Source organism: Crocuta crocuta, unplaced genomic scaffold, assembly GCF_008692635.1.
Source record: "Crocuta crocuta isolate KB4526 unplaced genomic scaffold, BGI_CrCroc_1.0 scaffold231, whole genome shotgun sequence".
NCBI lineage: Eukaryota > Metazoa > Chordata > Mammalia > Carnivora > Hyaenidae > Crocuta > Crocuta crocuta.
This window is the reverse complement of record NW_027528357.1, coordinates 7,368,530-7,392,147: the sequence shown is the minus strand read 5'-3', so window position 1 is coordinate 7,392,147 and position 23,618 is coordinate 7,368,530. Positions and strand designations below refer to the sequence as shown.

Here is a 23,618-nt window from a genome sequence, read left to right as displayed (position 1 = left end):
GGGGGAGGTGGAGAGAACAGAAGAAAAGAGAGGAGAGGACTTGAGGTCATTGTGAAGATGAGAAGTAATGTTAATAATGGTGAGAAAGTTCCAGAAGTGTAAGGTTAGGAAGACTGTGGACTGGGGAGGTGCAAGGAAGAACAGGCCACAGCGATGAGAACTTGGCACAAGTAAGGATGGAAGTCAAGGACCAGACTGCCTGATGGCCACCGAAAGGGACATCAGTGGGATTTGAGGTGGAGCTGGAAGGTTCTGAACTGATGCAGGCATATCTCAGAGACATTGCAGGTTCTGCTGCAGACCACCACAATAAAGCAAATACTATAATAAATCAAGTCAAACAAATGCTTTCACTTCCCAGTACATATAAAAGTTATGCTTACACTACAGTCTAAGTGTGCAACAGCCTTATGTCTTAAAAAGCAATGTACATACCTCTTTTTAAATGTTTATTTTTGAGAGCAAGAGAGACAGAGTACAAGCAGGCGAGGGACAAAGAGAGAGACACACAGAATCTGAAGCAGGCTCCAAGCTCAGAGCCCAATGTGGGGCTCAAAACCATGAACTACATGACCGTGACCTGAGCTGAAGTTGGACGTTCAACCGGCTGAGCCACCCAGGTGCCCCAAAAAGCAATGTACATACCTTAACTAAAAAATATTTTATTGCTAAAAAATGTTAATCATCATCTGAGCTTTCAGCAAGTAATACCTTTTTACTGATGAAAGGTTTTGCCTCAATGGTGATGGCTGCTGACTGATCGGGGTGGTGGTGCTGAAGTGTGGGGTGGCCATGGCAATTTCTGAAAATAAAACAACGAATCTGCCACATGAAATGATTCTTCCTTCATGAATGATTTCTTGGTAGAATGTGATGCTGTTTGCTAGCATTTTATCCATAGTAGAACTTTCAGACTTGGAGTCAATCCCCTCAGATCCCGTCCCTGTTTGATGAACTAAGTTTGTGTAATATTCTAAATCTTCTGTTGTCATTTCAACAATCTTCATGGCATCTTCACCAGGAGCAGATTCTATCTCAAGAAATCACTTTCTTTGTTCATCCATAAGAAGCAACTCCTCATCCGTTCAAGTTTCATCAGGAGATTGCAGCAAATCAGTCACAACTTCAGACTCCACTTCTAACTCTAGTTCTCTTGCTATTTCCACATCTGAAGTGACTTCCTCTCCTGAAGTCTTGAACCCCTCAAAGTCATCCACAAGGGTTAGAATCCCTTTCTTCCACACTTCTGGTAGTGCTGATATTTGGACCTCTTCCCATCCATAAATGTTCTTAATAGCATATAGAATGGTGAATCTTTTCCAGGTTTTCAATTTACCTTGCCCAGATCCATCAGAGGAATCACTATCTATGGCAGGTAAAGCTTTATGAAATGTATTTCTTAAATAATACTTGAAAGTCAAAATGGCTCCTCGACCCATGGGCTACCAAATGAATGTTTTGCTAGCAGGCATGAACATACTAACCTCATTGTATATCTCCATCAGAGCTCTTGAGTGACAAGGTACCTTGTCAATGAGCAGTAATATTTTGTAAAAAACCTTTTTTTCTGAGTAGGTCTCAACAGTGGACTTTAAATATTCAGTAGTAAACCATCCTGTAAACAAATGTGCTCTCATCTAGCCTTTCTTGTTCCATTTCTAGAGCACAGGCAGAACAGACTTAGCATAATCCTTCAGAGTCCTAGAATTTTGGGAATGGCAAATGAGCAATGGCTTCACTTTAAAGTCACCTGTTATATTAGCCCCTACCTAATAAGAGTCTGCTTGTCCTTTGAAGCTTTGGAATGAGGCACTGACTTCTCTTCTCTAGCTATAAAAGTCCTAGACAGTGTCTTCTTCCAACAGAAAACTCTTTTGTCTATGCTGGATATCTGTCATTCAGTGGAAACACCTTCATCAATTAGCTAGACCTTCTAGATAAATGGCTATGGCTTCTACAGCAGCACTTGCTGCTTCTCCTTGCACTGTTATGTTATGGAGACAGCTTCTTTCTTTAAACCTCATGAACTGAGCTTTGCTAGCTTCAGACTTTTCTTCTGCAGCTTTCTCAACTCTCTCAGCCTTCACAGAATTGAAGAGCATTAGGGCCTTGCTCCAAATTAGGCTCTGGCTTCAGGGAATGTTGTGGCTGGTTTGATCTTCTATCCAGACCACTAAAACTTTTTCCATTTCAGCAATAAGATAGTGTCACTTTCTTACCATTCATGTGTTCACGATAGTAGTACTTTTAATTTCCTTCAAGAACCATTCTTCTGGGGACACCTGGGTGGCTTAGTCGGCAAAGCATCCAACTCCTTGATTTCAGTTCAGGTCATGATCTTACAGTTTGTGAGTTCAAGCCCCACATTGGGCTCTGTGCTGACAGCATGGAGCCTGCTTAGGGTTCTCTGTCTCCTCTCTCTGCCCCTCCCTACTTGTCCTCGCATGCACACACGCACTCTCTCTCTTTCAAAATTAAGCAAACGTTATGGGACACCTGGGTGGCTTAGTTAGTTAAGCATCCAACTTCAGCTCAGGTCATGATCTCATGGTTCATGAGTTCGAGTCCTATGTTGGGCTCTGTGCTGACAGCTCAGAGCATGGAGCCTGCTTTGGACTCTGTGTCTCCCTCTCTCTCTGCCTCTTCCTTGCTCTCTCTCTCAAAAAATAAATAAATAAACATTAAAAAATAAAATAGAATAACTTTAAAAAAAGAATTTTCCTCTGCATTCACATCTTGGCTGTTTGGTGCAAGAGAGCCTTCCACTTATCTTGGCTTTTGACATCCCTTCCTCACTAAGCTTATTCATTTCTAGCTTTTCATTTAAAGTGACAGATGTGCAACTCTTCTTTCACGTGAACACCTAGAAGCCACTGTAGGATTATTAATTAGCCTAATTTCAATATTGTTGTGTCTTGGGAAATATCGGGAGGCCCAAGGAGAGGGGGACTGATGGGAAATGGTTGGTCAGCGAGGCAGTCAGAACACACACATTTACTGATTATTAAGTTTGCTGTCTTAAGTTTGGGTTCATGACAGCCAAAACAATTACAATAGTAATATCAAAGAACACAAATCACCATAACAAATACAATAATAATGAAAAGGTTTGAAATACTGTGACAATTACCAAATGTGACACTAAGACATGAAGTGAGCAGATGCTGTTGGAAAAATGGTGTCAACAGACTTTCCCGATGCAAGGTTGCCACAAACCTTCAATTTGTAAACATTGCATGATCTGCAAAGCACAATAAAATGAGATATGCCTGTACTAACTGCCAAAATCATCCCAGGATGCAGAATGCTTGGGGCACAGGCTTCTAAAGAAAAGGGAAATGAATGAACATGTATTGAGTACCTACATTGGTCAAGCCACCTGCCATATACAAATATATGTAAATATATATACATGTAATTTTATTTAATTCTTTTTTTAATGTTTATTTATTCTTGAGAGAGACATAGTGTGAGTGGGGGAAGGACAGAGAAAGAGAAAAAAGGAGACAGAATCCGAAGCAGACTCCAGGCTCCAAGCTGCCAGCACAGAGCCCTATGCGGGGCTAGAACCCATGAACTGTGAGATTATGGCCTGAGCTGAAGTCAGACACCTAACCGACTGAGCCACCCAAGCACCCCTAATTATGTTTAATTCTTAAACTGCCTGTATGTATCAGGTTGAATGGGGGCCCGCAAAAAGATATGTGCACATCCTAATTCCCAGAAGCAGTGAAAATGTTATCTTATTTGGAAAAGGAGTCTTTGCAGAGATGATTAAGGATCCTGAGATGAGGAGATCATCCTGGATTATCCGGGTGGGCTCTCAATCCATTGACAAATGCTCAGACAAGAAAAGGGCAAGGGACCTTTCACACACACACACACACACACACACACACACACACACGAAATAAATGTAAAGATGGAAGCAGGGACTGAAGTGATGTGGCCACAAGCCCAAGAAGACAAAGAATGCCGAGAGGTATCTGAAGCTGGAAGAAGCAAAGAAGGATTCTCCTCAAGAGCCTCCAGAGGGACCACTGCCCTGGCACCACTTGATTTCAGACTTCTGGCCTCCAGGACTGTGAGATAATAAATTTCTGTTGTTTCAAGCCACTCAGTGTGTAGTAATGTGAATGGCAGCCATAGGAAACTAATACACCACCACACGGCATAGGCACAATTTTCCCCATTATAAAATCAGAAAACAAACCCAGAACTGGCATAGGTAGGTATTAAAAACTGAGATTCAAGGACAGGTCTGAAGGACTCTGAGGGACAGCAATGTGGAAAAGGCAATGGTTGAAAGTCACAGAGCAAAGGGAGACATGTGAAAGAAAAAAAAGAAGGAAAACTCTTCAATGTAAGAAGTTCTGAGGGAAGTGAGAAAAGAGGGATAAACCAGATTCCAACTAGTGCATGGAAGAGGAGGAGGAAATCAGAAGGGGCACTTAGAGCTTCCCATATTATCTACAGAACACATAAAGAAATGAACGATGTGGAAAAAAGAAAAATACTGCCTATATTATGCCCCTTGATATTACTACAGATATCTGAATCAGATAGCTCTGAATTGCTAAGAACTCACAATAATCTTCTAAGTATCTATTTCAGATGCTTAAAGGTTTTCTTCTTCCCTTGTTCAACAAATTCCCAGAAATTACTCATCCAAGATGATAAAGATAAACACATTATCCCTGTTAATAATGTTGTAAACCCCAGAATTAGGCCAGACTATATATGAAATATTGCTCATACTTTGCCTAGGACCAAAGTACTGCCTGGGTTAAAAACTAAAAAGTAACAAATTTCTAGACTGTGCCAGGCTGTAAGACAAATTCACTTTATGTCAAGGTACTATTTAAGCAGAGTATCTCACCATGGTGACAATAATTCAAAGCAGGTACGGGCTCAAGGAAATCTGTAGTGCAGATAATTACCAACTTATAATAACTTCCTCCCCATCTTTCAAGTGACTCATGGGCTGACTATCGAATAAAGAGAATGAAAGACTTCTGCATTGAGAATCCCATTTTATCAAGGAATAATGAATTCTGTGGTTAGACACGGTACAGATCTATTTCAGATCTTAGCCAACAGCTACACCTTTGCTGATGTAGACACTAAAAATTAACAAGAAATTCTTTACAACTGGTGCTTTTACCACGTCCACTCTGCAATTTAGCAGTCTTAAGTTATTTTTGGAGATTATTTCTGTTTGAATACCGACCAAAATTAAATAGTTTTAAATAAAATTGGACTTTTCCAACAGTCTCATTAAAGACGTTCAGGGTAGAGACATGTGTTTGTTCAACAGGTATTTACTGAATGCCTACCATTTGCCATGCAGTACCAGAAACTAAGGGGTCGGGGGTGGGGAGATTCCTCTGTAAAAACCAAAATCCTAAAGAAGCGTAAACTACCTAAAATATCAGAAGTACTTTTGCAACAATCAGATCATCAGTTAAGCTGAGTTTTCTGAACCTAGCAATATGAAAACACTAACACAAGATACCAATCCGTACTGTCACTTCTTAGTTCACTGTTATTCACTTAAAATAAATGCATGTTTCTTTAAAGCTCAAGCAGGAGCTTAAAGACTTAAGCATTATGCATCACACTGTACAAAAGTAAAATGAGGAGGAAATGAGGGAATCGGGGAAGGAAGAATGCAGCCAATTAGATTTTTAAACTAATCAGTAAGGAAATTTACCTAATGATTTTACAGACTAAAAGATCACACCATAAATAAACACACCCAGGAAACATTATAAAACTGTTGAAAATTAATGATTGCAGAACGTATAAGGTAAATGTGAAATGAATCTTTACGAAAGAATTCTATCGCACGGTGCCTGAGTGACTCAGTCGGTTAAGTGTCCAACTCTTGATTTCAGCTCAGGTCATGATCTCACAGCTCTGCACTGACAGCATGGAGCCCGCTTGAGATTCTCTTTCTCCCTCTCTCTCCCCCTCTTCTGCTCATGCACTCTCTCACTCTCTCTCTCTTGTTCAAAATAAAGAATTTTTTAAAATTTTATCATGAGGAAAAAAGGTGAAAAGTATCTGAACTATATGTTTTACAGTCATCCCCAATTTCCTTGTGTTTTCACAATTAAAATAACCTTTTGAAATTTCAACTTATCTATGAAAGGAAAAGGATTCTAAAACAAGCAGAAGAGAAGCGGACAGTGTGGGAAATGAATTTCAAAGATTTCCAAAGCTAGAGCATATTTTCAAATCAATAAACAAAGCACCTTATAATTCTCTACCTTAGGTCTCTTGATTCAACTAAAGTAAAATCCAGTTTCTCTTCCTCTGAGTCAAACTGGAAACTGCAAAAGTCATAATTTCTGAGCTACTAACCTAATTATCAGGAAGACAATATATATAACATGGTTTCAATAAGGTCACGTTAACACTAGGAAACCTCAAATAGTTAAAAACACGACCTATATTTCAATCAAGATTACAATAACAAGTTTCATATACCTACTTAACTGTAACAATATTACAAAGGGACATTTCTAGAAAAATGCTATATAAAATGCTTTTAAATCATTGGCTAACTAACATGCAACATTAAACACTTTAATCCCTTTTACTGTTCCTATTAAGTAAATTACAATGTATCTTTCTCATAATTAAAAACATTAACAGATTTCAGATCCACCTATAACTCAGTCACATAGTCAGTGCAGACTCACAAAGAAACACATGATCCTTGTCTTAAACGATGTATGTGTCCGTTCTATCCATTTCTATTCTGGAGGAAAAAAACTCTTCACCATGACAGCCATCTCCAGCTCCAGTAAAACAGGATGCTATAAACAAGTTAATCTAGTTTTTAAAAAGTAAGATTACTCCTATGAAGGATCAAATGATATAAGATGATTAATTTAGAGAGGTAAACCTATCAAGCACTGAATTTTTTTTTTCACTTGCCAGCTGGGTTATTTGTCAGAAATAAAGTTCCCAGAGTCCAGAATTACCTAAGATGTATATTAAAAATGAACCAGAATCAGATCCAGAATCTCAGGTGATAAAGCCTAGGAAGGCTTTAGTTTTTTTATGCAAACCACCTGAAGCACACTGAAATTTGAAAACCACGGCCTATAGTAACTCTTTAAAAATACATTTGTAACAAGCAAAAACTTACAACTTCCTTTTATATTAGTTTAACTTCTATTAAACAAATCATCTTTTACACAGCTTTCTAATTTATGCACAGTTCATTCAGACATGGAAGAATCTATGTTTACCTCCTAGTATAATGGTATCGCACAATGATTTGGTTGAATCAAAGACTTTCACAAACTCGAGTAATTAATCATGAAAACATAGATGCAAGCAAAAAGCCATATTTATTATGCCTCTGGAGGAAAAAAAAAGTTAATTACAAATTTCAGATTTAAGATTACTAAGTATGTTTTCCTAAACATTTTGCTACGCCACTCAGCCAAAAATAGAACTGCTGACGAACATCCGTTAAGCTATCTTTCCTATTTTAACTGAGGAGGGTTTTTGCTGTAGCTTTAAACCAAACTTTGCCAAGTTTTGATATGACTAAAAACAAATATGCTGATGAAACATAACAAATCAAGTTGGCTCAATACAGGATTTACATACTAGAGAAAAATAAAATTGAGATGTTACCTGAAATTCTTCAGTGAATCTAAGACATGAGGTAAAAACGTCTAGTACTAGGGCGCCTGGGTGGCTCAGTCGGCTAAGCATCCGACTTCGGCCCAGGTCATGATCTCACAGTTCATGGGTTCGAGCCCCACGTCAGGCTCTGTGCTGACAGCTAGCTCAGAGCCTGGAGCCTGCTTCAGATTCTGAGTCTCCCACTCTCTCTGACCCTCCCCTGCTCATGCTGTCATTCTCTCTCTCTCAGAAATGAATAAAACATTAAAAAAGAATTTTTAATGTCTAGTACTAACTGGAATAAACTCTAAATTTTTCAAAGGCGTGTTAATAGCATAGTAGGTATCCTCGGAAAACCGACTTTTAACCTTGAATTGGCCTGATCTTCACCTCAAATCACAATATTACCTGTATAGTATTCTCTTTGTTATTATTCTAACAAAAGATAAAAATGGGAAAAAACCAGTCTTTTAAATATTAAATCACTGTGTCCTTCAGGAATTAAAAAGAAAAAAAAAGGAAAAACAGATTCAGAGGGAAAGGGGGGGAAAGGATGACACAGATGGCAGGGACAGACTATTCTGATTAAACTGGTAAACTGCAGGGGCCTCTGGGTGGCTCAGTTGGTTAGCCGTCCAACTACGGCTCAGGTCATGATCTCACGGTTTGGTTCGTGGGTTTGAGCCCCACATCAGGCTCTGTGCTGACCAGCTAGCTCAGAGCCTAGAGACCGTCTTCAATTCTGTGTCCCCCTCTCTCTCTGACCCTCCCCTGCTCACGCTGTCTCTCTCTCTCTCTCTCTCTCTCAAAAATAAAACATTTAAAAATTAAAAACAAAAACAAAAACTGGTAAACTGTAGTCTGAGGCAGTGGTAACAACAGCCAGCTTGGTCTAAAGTGGCCAGGAAAATTGACCAGGAGAATAGTGCACAAATCAGTGCTCTTGGGAACTCTCAAAAGTGACCTAGGAAATCCAAGCTCTAGAAAAATCACTGCAATGCACCTCTTTCCACAGTCTCCCTGCAGCCTCCCCATCCACCCCCACACTTACTTAAGACAAACATGAAATGCAGGCTTGAAAGGGAAAGGAAGTTCTAAAAGGCAGTGTGGGTGGAGGCGGGGTGGGGACAGGTAGAGGAGCAGGTCTGCCCTAGGCTGGGTGAGCAAGGGTGCTGCGGAGGTTAACATAGCATAACTGAGTTTAATAGGCTATTAGAAGTCTGCCCAGTCTCCCAAGCAAAGCACCTTCTCCAGCCTTAACAGGTGGTCATCCACCCCTGGCCTGAAAACATGCTTATGAGGCACTTATTTCATTGTTTACAGACAAGTCAGTTAGAATGGCGTGGGTTCTTAAAATCTGCTTCACGGGGTGCCTGGTTAAGTGTCCAACTTCAGCTCAGGTCATGATTTCACAGTTGGTGGGTTCGAGTCCTGTGTTGGCCTCTGTGCTGATGGCTCATAGCCTGCTTGGGATTCTGGGTCTCCCTCTTTCTTTGCCCCTCCCCCCCCCACATGCTCTGTCTCTGTGTCTCAAAAATAAATGTTAAAAAATTTTTTTTTTAAATCTGCCTCTTTGTAACTAAACTGCCCTTAGGGCTATCTAAGGCTATCCAAAAAAGTTTCATCTCTCTTCTATGTGGTCCTCTTTTAAGCTGAAGAAGAGAGAGCTCATATTTCCCCCAAACCATCTTCCAGGGCAACAACAATCAGGTCCTTCAACTCAGGCACAGTGGAGGAGTCAGATACCCTAAGCTGTACATTTCAGCTCTTCTGGAAACTATCTACGTCAGCTCTTCCAATAACAATGTGTGAGACTTTGGACAAGTAACAATTTGGGGAGCCAGTCTTGCCTTCTCAACAAGACTATTTCATTAGCACAGGGTTCGGGGTGTGGCAGGGACAACTCTATGGAGCTCCAATAGTGAGGCTGTGGGCTACACTTGGGATCTCTCTCCTGTGACTTTTTCACACAAAGCTTTGGCTCCAGAGACACCAAGGCCTCTATGTCTAAGGTTCCCGAGGCCCTGGGCCCTTGAACAAAAGAACAAACCTAGAGGCTCCAGTGGGGAAGAGGCAACCATTGCTCTGACCACCAAGTGTCCTCCCTGACAAGCCTTGTAAGTACATCCTGTGATAAACAGCCTGGCCACATGATGGGCTAGGAAATTACCCACCATACATAACACTGCCCTGGGAGAAAAACCCATCCTCTTCTCAGTTAAATTCCAACTGGTATTTGGAATACCTGCCATACAGAGACTACAATCCTAGATTAAGAGTCTCCCTTTTAGAAGTATCCATAGATGTGTCTATTATTACCTTCGATAAACATTAAAAGGCAGTAATGGTAAACACTGCTGCAGAATAAATACATCACTTATCTCATGGTGCCACCTTGTTCAATAGGCTGCAAATGTATTCATGAGAGAATAACATGAAGAATGGTATTTAGCCTTGTCAGATTTCAATGAATCAATTTTCTCTTCAAAAATACCTAATTTCAGGGTACTTGGGTGGGTCAGTAGGTTAAGCATTTGACTTTGGCTTAGGTCATGATCACGTGGTTTGGGGGTTTGAGCCCCGCATCAGGCTCAGTGCTGACAGCTCAGAGCCTAAAGCCTGCTTCTGATTCTGTCTCCATCTCTCTCTGCCCCTCCCCCACTTGCTTGTGTTCTCTCTCTTTCTCTCTCTCAATAATAAACATTTAAAAAAATTAAAAAACAAAAAACAAAAACAAATATATCTCATTTCTCATGAGCCCATAGGATTTAGATTCACATATACTGAAACAACATAGTGGAGTTAAGTATTCTGTTCAAGGATGGCAATCTGACTGTGGTAGGCAGTTTCCAAGAATGCCTTCTATTCCCTTGATTGTAGACCATACTGAGTGGCTCTTTTCTAAGAAAATATGGCAAAAGTGATGAGATTGTGAGCTGGCCTCTGGAGAGGTCCATGTGGCAAGAAGTGAGGGAGGCCTCCAACTAACAACTGAGGCCCTCAGCCCAACAGCCCTCAGAGAACAGAATCCTGCCCAATCTGCATGGGTGAACTTGGAAGGCTCCCCAGCAATAATCAACACTCAATACTCCATAGCCTCGTTGAGAGAACTTGAACCAGAGGCATGCAGCCACACCATGTCCACATTCCTGGCCCACAGCAACTATGAGATAATACGTATTTGTTCTTTTAAGCCCCTGCATTTTGGGGGTAATTCACAAAGTTAAAGATAACTAATATGCTGACCAATCCAATTTTCTCTACAGTTCCTAATTCCCAGCTCATCTTCCATAATCTCCCAAGGTATCTAACATCCAACATCTCAATGGTTTTGATTTGTCAGCTGTTAAGAGAACAAAGGAGCTGCCCTACCAACAGAAGGGATTTAATTAGAAACATTCGGATACTCAACAATTCTTTACTAAGCCTTTAGCACTTGCCAAGGCAGAAACCAAATCTCTTAACTTAGTTTAGGAAACAGTTCACTCTCTACTTAGATTTGATCAAATAAACGGAGCCCTTCATTCTAAAGAGATAACCAAGACAGCTACCTAATCAAGTATGAACTCCTTTAATGTCCTCCATATCCATCTAATTTTTGCTACAGCAAACATTTTATGTTCTCTCTTCTCCCACCTCCAAAATTAATGTAACTACACCCTTGATCTCACTCTATCTGCTCTCCCTGATTCCAATCTTGCTCCCTTTAATCCATTCATAGTAGTACTGCCTAAATATTTCTGAAATGCAAATCTGATTACGTCACTCTCCTACCTAAAACGTAAGCTCAATGGTTTGACACTCTCCTCAGGTTAACGTCCAAGTTCTCATACCCAGTTTACAAGGATCACTCTGACTGAACTCATATTTATCTCTCTGGCATCAGCCCACACTCCTCTCTGTACTCTATGCTTTAGCCCATACCTTTTTTTTTTTTTTTAATTTTCCATTTCTCCCTCACCTCTTAGCTTTCAAATATTCCATTCCGGCATGAACTATTCTTCCCCCAAGCTAAGCTTTTAATTACCTGACTTAAGCTTCATCTTCATCAGATGACTCAGCGTCATCTTCATCTTCTCCGTAATGCCTAAACTAGTTTAGTGCCACCCCACAACCAGTGCACCCACAGGAAATGGTATTCCCTCTACTCTAGAATAGTTATTCTCCAGCTGTAAGGATTTCTCACCGGCTTTACGGTCTGTGAAGACAGGGACCATGTGTGTCCTGTTCAATGCTGAACCACAGTGTCCCGTAGAGACAAACATTTGCGGTATGAAGTCTTCCCAGCTCACATGCTGTAATCCGTTCCCTACTTACTTCCTACTTACCAAATCGGGAATTCTCCTTCTAAGCATTAACCCATTGCAACACTTGTCTTGCTAGTCATCATTTTTCATTCATTCATTCATTCACTCACTCACTCACAAAGGCCTCACTTCATTCATATGATCTCTCTCCCCCTTCATTTTCCTGTTTCTATTTCTCCACTTGCCCTGAACTGTTAGATTTCATCCATGGCTATCTTCTCTTCAGCTTCCACAAGCTCTCCTTGAATGGCCATCCAAACTTTCCATGATGTCAACCACAATGACTGCCTATCTGAGACTGAGGAATGAACAGGGTCACAGAGCCTTTTGGGAAACTTTTCAAACTACACTTAAGTCCCCCTCCATGTTTTGATTTAATCCTTATCACCCCTTATTTAACAGTGACTGGAAACATGAGTTACTTCTACTTGCAGGAGTTAGTTTTGTCACTCAGGTGTGTTGGGGAGAAACAGGTAAGTACCACTTACCTATATGATGAAGACAGTCAAATCACTCTCCTGTTAGACGTCTCTCCTAGGTTCCAAGTGCATCTTCCTACTTACTGACATGTTCTTCCTGGATATCCCACAGGCATCCTAACTCACTCTCTCTAAAACCAAAATAGCTCCCTCAAAGCACATGCCTCTCTATACTTCCTACCAGCCACCTGGCTGTCTAAGCTGGAATACAGCACCCTCCTAAAGCTTCTCTCTTTCCTTCACTGTCACTACTCACACCCTCTCAACTCTGTCTGGATCTATGACCTTGATCAGGTTCTAAAATTCTACTGTCTGAGCTACTGAAATAACTTCCTACCTGGTGTCCCTGCCGCTGATCCTGCCCTCTATCGCCGTGCTCCACGCTAAAAGATATACCCTAAAACAAAGGATTGCATCATTCCCCTCTGCAAAACTTCACATGTTTCCTGCTACTCCCAGGACAAATATTTGAGCATGGGATGAAGTGACCAGCAAAGAAAGGCCGAGGGGAAAGAAACGGCTGACACCATGACCCAAATCAAAAGAAACCCTAAAAGGAGCCATGTAGGTCAGGGAACTTGGTGAGGAAAAACCCAATGGACCTTTGACACACAAAGCAAACTATAAGGGTCAAAAAGAACCCAACCAGGCTTACACAGCCAGGGCCAGGAGGCTAGAGGGCAACGATAAGAAAGCTGCAGGACAACTTGCCACCTTCTGAGCTAGCCAAGAGGAACTCAGGCGCGCACGCGCGCCCACACACACAAAGTTAATGAGTATCAATGTTAAACATTTAGGAAAAACCGGTAGAAATGAAACTATCGGATAAATGTATAAACGCTTTGAAAATGGATACTATTGTAAGAAACAACTGAGATGATTTCTTATGGAAAAAAAATTGCGTCAATTTGATCTATAAACATTTAGAAAAAAATAAAGGTCGGGGATCTCAGCAACGATCTAACTAAGCCACCCTCTCCCATACCACATACCCTTGCACACATATACACCCACACCCTGACCACCCATCTGCTACACCAGTAGCAACAGAGCACAAACCGCCTAGAGGCTCAAACTAATAAAGCACTTGCCAGGCTAATTCCTTAAAGGGCCCATAGGAATTCAGACCAAAGTACCCCAACCAAATTCCACCTCGACTCAAAGAATAAAGCAGCCTGTCAGCATGTCTAGGAAAGGTCAGAACCTCTGGTGAGTCAGGTAGACATGAAACCCCATTCCCAAAGGAGTTATGCAATCCTCACCGCCATACTACCCCACTAATTATAGGCGCATCCACTTTTTTCTTAATCATAGACAGCTTTGATAAACCTGTGTGAGTCAAGTCCAGTTTCTCTCTGCCAGGAATTTTGGGGCCCTCAACACCAAAATACTGGCTAATCTGCCATCCCACACCCTAAGTGGTAGCCAGGTGGAAAGAGTCCTATTTTTCTGTAAGTACCTTTGCCCATGCTGTCCTGTTGCTTAGTCCAGAAAATTCCCCGTGGCCTGCTCCAAACACCAGCTCCCTCTGAAAGTCCTTAAGTAGCCCACACTCCACCAGGTATGCTTTCCCAGGACTGGCTACAGCTCTCTCCTGATGCTCATCCCATCGTAGCATGAGGAAAGTAACTGTGTCTTAGTCATCTATGTCCTGTGCCTCAGACAATGTCCAGCCTATGTGAGGTACTCCATTTGTGTTTGCTGAATGAATGCCTAAGTCAGCGCATCTTCTCCTTTTATACTACAGCAGGAAGACAGACGCATGCTGTGTTGGAAGTTACAACAGAAATTGTTTCACACTACATGGACTTCCACTGGCAATCCAGCCAGGTCAAGATCTTGGGGGGAAACCACACTCATCTTTTTGCAATCCTGCACAAAAGCAGAAAGAGAATGAGAAACAACTAATGGCTCCTGACTGTGCCAGGTGGGCTAGGGAAGCAGTCTATGGACTTCCTGTGGGAGCGGGAGTCTGCAGACCAATTTCCCTCGATACTAAAGTTCATGATATAAAGAGTATCCCTGTATTTCTGGCATGAATTAGAAATTTCAAGGAAAATGTTTCGAATTATTCTTAAAATAATGAGCTTAAAGTTTATGGAACTCATTGTAGCTTATCTCCCAAATAGCCAAAAAAATTGTTGAACACGAGAAAACACCGGAAACAAAACGGATCATGCTGTACACAACTGTGTGGTCCTATCTGTTCAGAGGGAAGAAAGGGAGGGAGGGAGAAACACAGGTAAAGAAGACTGAGGAAGAGGAACTGAAAAATGACAGACTGATTGCCTGGGGGAAGGCGCATGACAAAAATAGGTCTCTGGACAGGAAAAGCAGGAAAATATAATTAATGTCTACTCAACAGGTTGGTGTGGATAGGTACAATATGAACTTTTTAACGGAAGAGATCTGAAACATTTATTTAGGATCAACAAAAAGTACTCTCTTAAACAACATATATTTTGGTCACAAGAAAATTTTGCCCCAAGATGTAATTCAGGCTAAAACATGAATTATTTCAGGGGCGCCTGGGTGGCTCAGTCAGTTAAGCATCAGACTCTTGATTTCAGCTCAGGTCATGATCTCACGGTTTGTGGGTTCAAGTCCCGCATCCGGCTTCCCCCAACCCCCCCCACCTCCTCCCTGCTGACAGCACAGAGTCTGCTTGGGATTCTCTCTCCCCCTCCCTCTGCTCCTCTAGCCCCCTCTGTCTCTCAAAATTAATTTTAAAAAACTGAAAAATAATATGAATTATTTCAAGAAGATTCTCTGTACACCTCATGCATATTAGTTATAAGAACCTAGTCAGTGTGGGGTGCATCTCATTAATAAGAAACATGTCATGAAATGGGAAGTGTTCCTAGCCACATTTTACACAAACTATCAGTTTTATTTTAAAGAACTGACAAACTATGGTTAGACTCTTGTGTTATACCTACATTTTCCCAAAAATGAACAAAGTGAGCCTAACACTTCAAAAAAAAAAAAGTTGTTGCCAATGATAAAATTTGAGCTTTCAGGCAAAAATGTGAATTTTGGAAAATGGCTTCCCAATACTTAAATGAAAAATAAAGGGCCTTTTTTTTTCTGCTAAATAATACTTGGTTTGGGAAATAGATACGGTTTAACACATTGATGGTACTTCATACGTTTTGGTTTTCATTCTTCTTAACTGGCTTTAATCAACTTTTTTAACTTATAAATTATAAGACCCACAAAAACAGTAGTTTAAACTGTGTCAACCTGGGGCACCTGTGTAGCTCAGTCGGTTAAGCGTCTGACTTCGGCTCAGGTCATGATCTCACGGTTTGTGGGTTCAAAGCCCCACGCTGGGCTCTGTGCTGACAGCTAGCTCAGAGCCTGGAGCCTGCTTCAGATTCTGTATCTCCCTCTCTCTCTGACCCTCCCCTGCTCACGCTGTCTCTCTCTCTCTCAGAAATAAATAAAACATTAAAAAATTAAAATAAAATAAAATAAACTGTGTCAACCTAATTGTCTATATGAAAATTGCCAAATTTTTTATGACATATCATAATGTTATGACAAACATTAAGTATATAAGCAAGAAAAACGTATTAGCATTTCACATCAATTGAATTTTAAGAATCTATAGATAATGTATCAGTGCACCAAGAAAAAAGAATGACTAACAAGCAACAGCTAGAATTTATTTCCTTTGGTTAGCTTTTGGAGTAACATAACTTCAACAAGTTACTCAAAATACTGAGAAACAACATTGTTGCCTAAGTGCAAAAATTTTTTTCTCCAAAACCTCTCCAAGTTACATAGCTGATAAAATAACATCACCGAAAGATTTCCAACCTTTAAAGAGAAAACTACATGACAAAGTAAAAATTGCTACAGAATGAAGAGTTGATTTTTTTTTTCATTTATCTTGAGAGCACACACACATGGGGGAGGGGCTGAGAGAGAGGGAGAGAATCCCAAGCAAGCTCTGTGCTGTCAGCGCAGAGCCTGACATGGGGCTCAATCCTACAAACATGAAATCATGACCTGAGCCGAAATCAGGAGTCAGACACTTCACCAACTGAGTCATCCAGGTGCCCCATGAAGAGTGAATTTGTATGACTTCCAAAATGGCCGAAGATTTTAAGAACAGCCACCAAATATTTTGGCTAACTACTCTCAAATCCACTGAGCTACCATTGTCATTTCTACTACAGGTGTCCAGGGGTTTCTATTTAGCCTAAAGAAAAAACTGCATTAAAGGAAAATAATATTTTAAATTATTCATATCTCTTCAAACTTTAACCTCAAACTTCTATTTTGGGATACATCGAGGTTTCAACAATGTATGTCTTCTCAAGCATCATTATCTGAGTTTAAACATCTTACTTGAATCCAAAAATTTAATCAAGAAAAAGTCACATTGTGATTCTGTTTTAGGAAATAGAAGTCTTAATAAGGTTTGCTTCTTCCTTCTCCCCTGCAAGTTGTTAAAATAATCTATTATCACACAGGACAATATCCTGATAATAAGTCCATCTCAAAATTTTGCAGGTGTTTTCACTGTATAAGAGGCCATACATTTTTGGCTGACCCAGAGAGAAAGGGCACTGGCTCAAAAGACAACCAGTGTCTAAAAAGAAGTAACAGGAGACCCATATTAATACTAAGTTAACATTAAACTCATATTTTACACTATATGCACTAACATTAAATACGTACCATAAATATTTAACATTAAATACAGAATAACCAGGGAAAGCTCAGAAAAAGTTTGGGAAGCACAATGTGTTTTAATACCCTTATGAGGTTCCTAATTTTTATTCACTAGGAGATCACACTGGCACCTTTTCAACCAAAGGGGGCTGACTAATTAGAATATTTAATAAACCAATCCAAGTAGATTATTAAAAAGTGTATTTGGGCCAAAGGCCCAAAGTAGGATAAAGGTTAAAATGTTAAACTACAAACTATCCTGCAAAATTGTCATTTTAATCATTATTTTATCTCAGAAGTCATCCTAACAGGTAGCAGAGTCTATCTACCCTAGAAAAGCCGACTAAATAATGGAGCGTTGTTTTCATAAGAAAACTCATCGCCTAAAAATTCCTGAAGTGTGGCAGAAATGTTCACTGACCCTATTCTAAAAAAGTGACCTAGAACACTTGAAAACACACATTCTTGAACTGAATCACATTCCCTGTGGTCGGTTTCTCCATCATATTTTCACAATCAGTTACTATATCTGAGGGGATAGGAATAAAACTACGATTAAGCACTGAGTTTAAGCTTAAAGGACCTGATATTAAATGAGTGACGCTGTCATGAATACTCTAGAAAGCGGCCAGGGAGGGCATCCGGGGTCACCACCCCTAATTTTGCTGTGTCCCTTTAATGCAGTCTTTTAAGTTATTTAAACGGGCACAAACGAAACTCAACGTACCAAAGCCGTGTCCCCCAAGCAGTTTACCTGACACGCCTGAAATAACCTTTCAAATAAAATGCTTTCTGCCGGGCCCCTGTTCTTCCACCTTCCAGACCCCAAACGCGAACATCCTGCGTTTCCTTCGGTGTGACCGAGAAGGGAGGGTGTGTCTCAGTGCTTACCGATGCCCGGAGCCACATAGACGAAGTAGAGGCAGGACGAGGAGAGGGAGAAGAAGAAGATGAAGGCAAGGAGGGAGCGATTGGAGACCCGCATCATCCGCTTGAGCACAGACATCTTCCTGCTCCCGGCCAGCAGCTCGGGCTGCGTTCTCAGGCCGGACCTGGGGGCACCATCCAGGCCCTCAACTTCCACGAATGTGCTAAGAATAGCGAGACAGCCACGGGGTCCGCGCGGGGGGGCTGTGGGGAGGGCTGGAGCGGGAAGGACGAAAGGGGAGGGAGGGAGCGGANGACGAGGGAAAAGGGAGGCAAGGCCGGGGGACCCGGGGACAGCGGGACCCGAAGAGGCCGAGGAAGAGCAAGGACGCGCGTTGTATCCGCCCGGCGGCGACGGGAGGAGGGGCTGCAGGTGGGGAGAAGCGCGGGCTGNCTGGAGGAATCCTGAGGTCCCCACCCACACTTTCCCCGCCCTCCGCCCGGAACACCGCGCCTCCTGATTGGCCGGCGCCGCAGCGCGCCGAGCAACCTGCCCCCACCCTGCGCCGCGGCCCGGGCCGCTGCTGCCTCCTGCGTCACCGCGGCCCCAGCCCCGCGGGGACCTCCGCGCTGCTTGAGGCTGAGGACGGGTCTTGAGCCTCGGGTACGCTTGCCCCTAGGGATCGATGAGGAAGGATGATGTACCTGGAAGGAAAAGGGTATCTCAAGGAGGGGACTTCAATGGTTTAATTTCCTCCCAAAATACCACGCTCCGGGAACCAGGGCTTTTTTCAGTCCCGGATTAATGAAACCTTCCATCCCGCACTTCTTATAGAAACATACTGTCAGGATGTGTTATGGATCTGTGTCTCTCCATTGTAATAGGACTTGCCCTCTCATCTGAAGGTGAGCCCTGGCTAGTCCTACGGTAGCTATACCCATTCAGGCGGGGCGGAGACTTCTGTGCAGCCAATTGGCCCTTGCGTGCTGCAGCACCAACCAGCTTCAGTAGGCAAATTGTTTTAATCCCCCCCTCCTAGGCCTTGGTCTCCCCTTTGTTCAAAAGCTGCTTCTTCCTGCTAGCCAAGTGAAGAAGTCCGGATCCTTAGCTGTATCACATTTTTCCAACGTTTGTGTTTCCAACGAAGGTGTTTCTGTTGCAACTAATCATTGGAAATGGCTGGATGCACCCTACCGCCACGATTTGCTCACTATTTCCAGACGCGGTGGTATCGAACCATCATTTGACTGCCAGGAAACTTGGTACCTTCTTAGCAAGATACCCAGGCCTTGGATCATCTCTTAAATAGTACTGTGCTACGTGGAGCCTGAACCTGAATTTATAATTCACTAAGGCCTTTTATTAACTGTGAAATTCATGACAAGCTACTACCTTCTGCAAGCCTCTTTTCTGTGCCCTCACTGATGAATGTGATGCCACTTTGCAAGGCTGTGGGGTTGAGCCCGGTAACTGTGTAAAATGCCAGGCACAATGTCTGGCACATAACAGATTCTCTCACATCCCATTAGACCGTTGACCTAGTGGAATCGCCAAGTTCCAATTCATTTTTTAATATTTTGTTTTTCGGGATACCTACAAGTTACTCAACTTCTCTGGTTGATTGGATATTTAATGTGAAAGGAAATGACGCTGTTTTGTAATAGTTTTAGATGCTTAAGGGAAACGTGAAATACAAATGGAGCCACATTAAATACGGTATAAAACTCACTTAAAAAATGTCTTTGCTAACAAAAGAAATCCATGAACAGTGAGGAAGCAAAGTTGTAGTTTCTTTCTCAGACCCTGCTGACTTTTCATCTATTTGTACCAGTTCAGCTGCCAGCTTAGCAATGGCCAGGTCTCAGGTGAGGTTGGCTTTTTATTAGAAAACTTTATTATAAAACTAAGAGGGAGGTATATCTAACATCTTAGAAATTGATTCTTATTTTAAGAAATCCAACATCTATGTATAGATGTGCCTGGCTGGCATAGATTACTGCCACTGGTATCTCTTTCAAGTTCACCACAGTGCTTATTAACACTGATTGGTTGCTAAGAGAGTAAGTGTTAAAAGGCTCACATCACAAGAAAAAAGAATTTGTATCTATGCATGGAGACAGGTGGTGACGAGACTTATTGTGGCGATCGTTGCATATACCTGAAAGGAATAAAAGATTGTGTGTCAACTGTACCTCAAAAAGAAAAAAATTAATTATAGAAAAATTTTCAAATTTTTCAAACGTTTAAATTAAACGTTTAACATTTTTTAAAAAGACTAGTTTGTTCTAAAAAGAAAAAGACTGGTTGGTTCCCTCTGGAGCAAAGCAGTGTACCAGAAAACCTGCTTAGTTGGTGTGCCTGTGAGCTCTTTAATCACCGGTCACAAAGAGCATCAACAGCCTAGCCTCTGGAGCCAGGGATCCTGGGGTAGAATCCCAGTAACTCTGATCAAGTGACCTCAGAGTTTACTTAAGCTCCCTGTGCCTCCATTTCTTCATCTGCTGAAGAAGATAATCATATTACCTTTTAGGGTTATTGTAAGGATTAAATTATATGAGCTAATACCTTTAAAGAGCTTGAGGCAGCCTAGTACCTACTAAGCACAATTAAAACATTTGTTAAATTTGTTTTTTTAAAAAAATCTCTTTTAGATCACACTCTGCCAACAGTAAAGGGTGATGCTGATCTCTTTTCTGTCTAAACACCAAACTTCCTACTGAGTCACCCATGAAGTTTCCAGTAGTCTGAAGGATGCCTCAGGGTCTCAGCTCATTTGTAAAGCAAACATCGATGGAATACTTAGAGCTCAAGAAATGCTCACCAAACCTTCTCAAGCCCAGATTATCAACTGATACTTCCTCAGGAGCCAGGTAAAGCCCACAGCAGAGGAATGACCTTGCAGAAAGTTTAATTTTTACTATCAAAGTTTAATTTTATAAAATTAGTAAGACTTTAAACATAATAAGATAAAACTTAACACTAGTAAGACACAAGTAAATTTCATTTAACTGCTGTGTTCTACATGTATTACCACCAAGTATTCCTTTTATTATTTTCTGTTTATGAGAGCCCCATGCTCTTAAATATCTGCATCTCAAACTGAATAAGTTAAAACTAATGGCTTTCTATGTATATTAATCAGAAATATATTACTGAGATTATGATTACAACAGAATAGAAAAATGTACTTGTTTGATGAGGTGGATGACATTTTACTTGGTCCGTGCTGAATGAGGATAAACAATATCTACTAAGGGTTTGGGATTTGCTCACAACCTTGGTAGCATAAAAATCTATAANGGGGGGGGTGGGGGGGTGGGGAAAGGAATGAAAGAAAACACATAGAATCTCACTTTTATGGTTGGTTAGGGTTCAGACCTCCATATTACAACCACTGATTAAATATGGTAATTTTATATATTTAAACACATGGTCTTAGCATCTCATATTCAGTTAAAGAAAATTGTTGGGTTGATGAGTTACACTTAGACACTTGAATTTTTTTACTTACATGACTGGAATATAGATTGTATAAGAGTTAGACATTGGTGTGATTTGTGAAATGGAATATATATTCCAAGATACTGTTGTGGCACAGATACTTCTCTTAAATAAAGCCCACTTCCCCCACTGATGTTCATTATAAATATAGTCAGAGTTCTGCTGAGAAAAATCAGCAGATTTTTCTATATCTGATTTATGTTGTATTAAAGAAATTTTAAAACAAATTTGAAAGCAAACATAATCACTTTAAAGGGAGATTTTAATAATCTTATATATAGGGTGATACCATATTGTGGTTAACATTTAAAAAGAAAACCGCTGTAGTAATAACAATCTCTACTTCAGCAGTTGACCCAAATTTCATACTCCTTTCAAACTGCCTAAACCCTTTTGTCCTAAATCCAAAACCATTATTTCCCATCATAAGAATGCCCTATAGCATTTTGAAGTATTCAAACCACCTTTCTATCATTTTCACAACATCCCTTTGGGGTACATTTGGCAAGTATTATTATGTCACTAAAGCTCAGTCAGGTGCAATATCTGGCCTGAGGTCACATGGTAATAAGGTAGCAGAGCTGGGCACAGAGCCAAGATGTTATCAGCCTCATTCAGTGCCCTTTCCACAAACCACACCTGCTCCAGTTTCAAAGGGATTACGATTTGTCTATTGGGGCAAATGTTTTAGTTAGTGTATTTTTTAAATTTTCCAAAAAATCTTTCAAATTATCTTTACTAATTTTGTCTCAGACATCTGTGTCACAAAGATTCTAAATTGTACTATGTGGTGCATAAAGTTAAGGCCCATCTGTCTAGTTCAATCAATTGATGGGTCAGAATGAAAACTTAATAGATTATGTTTGCTTTATCCTTTTTTTCTCAGCATAATGTTAGTTTATTCAACAGATTGCTAGTTTTGCCTTAAAGAGAATCTGAGCTGCCAGCTAGTGCCCCTGACTAGCCCCTAGGCTGCCTAGAGAAAGAAACCTCCCCATGGCAGATGGAATAAGAATGTGTTTGGAAAACTTGAGGTTGGAGATGGAGGAACAGACAGTGAAAAGCAAAGATAGAAAACTGAAAGAGCAGCTGGATCACATAAAAGGTAGTGCCTTGTGCCTTCCATGGGAAGGGATGTTACTTAAGCACCCACCAGGGAGAAATGTAGGAGGCTTCCTCTTCCTTTTTGAGGCTTCCATCACCCAAGTCCCCTGCAGTCCCCAGAAAGCTGAGGGAAATCAAAGTATTAGCACACATATAAACAGATGCATAGGACAAGTGGCCATTGTACATACCAGGTGAGCAAACCAGCCCTAGAATGAGGGTCCATAAGCCTGGCTGCTAAACAGACAAGGCAATGACCATATTCCCAGAGCTGCCTTGAATTCTAAACAGCAGTTAGTCTTGGGTAACTTTGAGAGATACCTTTCTTATTGATACACATATAGACATGTTAAAAAGAAGGGGAAGAAAACCACTCCTATTATTTGACCCAGTTCATTGAATTTTTTAAAAAATCATTTCCTGAGCATGATTCTATTTTGATGACATGCAGTAGTACCCCAGAACCTTGTACAAAAACAAGGCAATAAATAATTATTGAGTGAATCAATCAACATACTCTTAACCTTTCACATGATTACATATATTCCTTTGAGTAGTATAACAAGGAGTCCAAGTTAGTTCACCTTAATTTACCCAGAGCATTTTATCAAAAGAGCCATCTTCATAGGTGAATGAATCATAAAAGTAGAAGATAAAATGCATAGATAAAAGCTAATATGCTAGTAAGATGTTCTTCTATCATATCAACAATCCTATACCTGTGGCAGCCAAAAGTAATAAAAAATATGAAATCTAAAATACAGAATAAATTTTTAATGAAGGACATTCATCGGCAATTTTTCTATCTATTTTTTTTTATCATATGTGACATTATTAGGCTTTTCTCCATCTATTCTTTTAGTGACTAAGACAGTTTTAGAGTTTAAATGGTTAAACATTGAAGTGAGAAAGAGGATTCAGGTAAATTTGATAAAGGATTTCAGTGCTTCTGTGTCTGAGAAGAGAATTTTGGAATATTGAGGTCCTGACTTAAATTAAAATTCACAAGTTCATAGTCACAGAAAAGAT

General features: G+C 40.7%; 1 protein-coding gene across 1 annotated transcript in view; it reads right to left on the bottom strand.

Annotated features, from left to right (window-relative positions):
- The window catches only part of B4GALT6 (beta-1,4-galactosyltransferase 6), a 65,880-nt gene extending 47,587 nt beyond the window's left edge, over positions 1–18,293 (bottom strand). The window contains exon 1 of the mRNA XM_077753834.1: positions 18,008–18,293. Coding sequence (XP_077609960.1) covers positions 18,008–18,122 — 115 coding nt within the window. The 5' untranslated portion in view covers positions 18,123–18,293. The remainder of the gene's footprint in view (positions 1–18,007) is intronic.
- Positions 18,294–23,618: the final 5,325 nt, after the last annotated feature.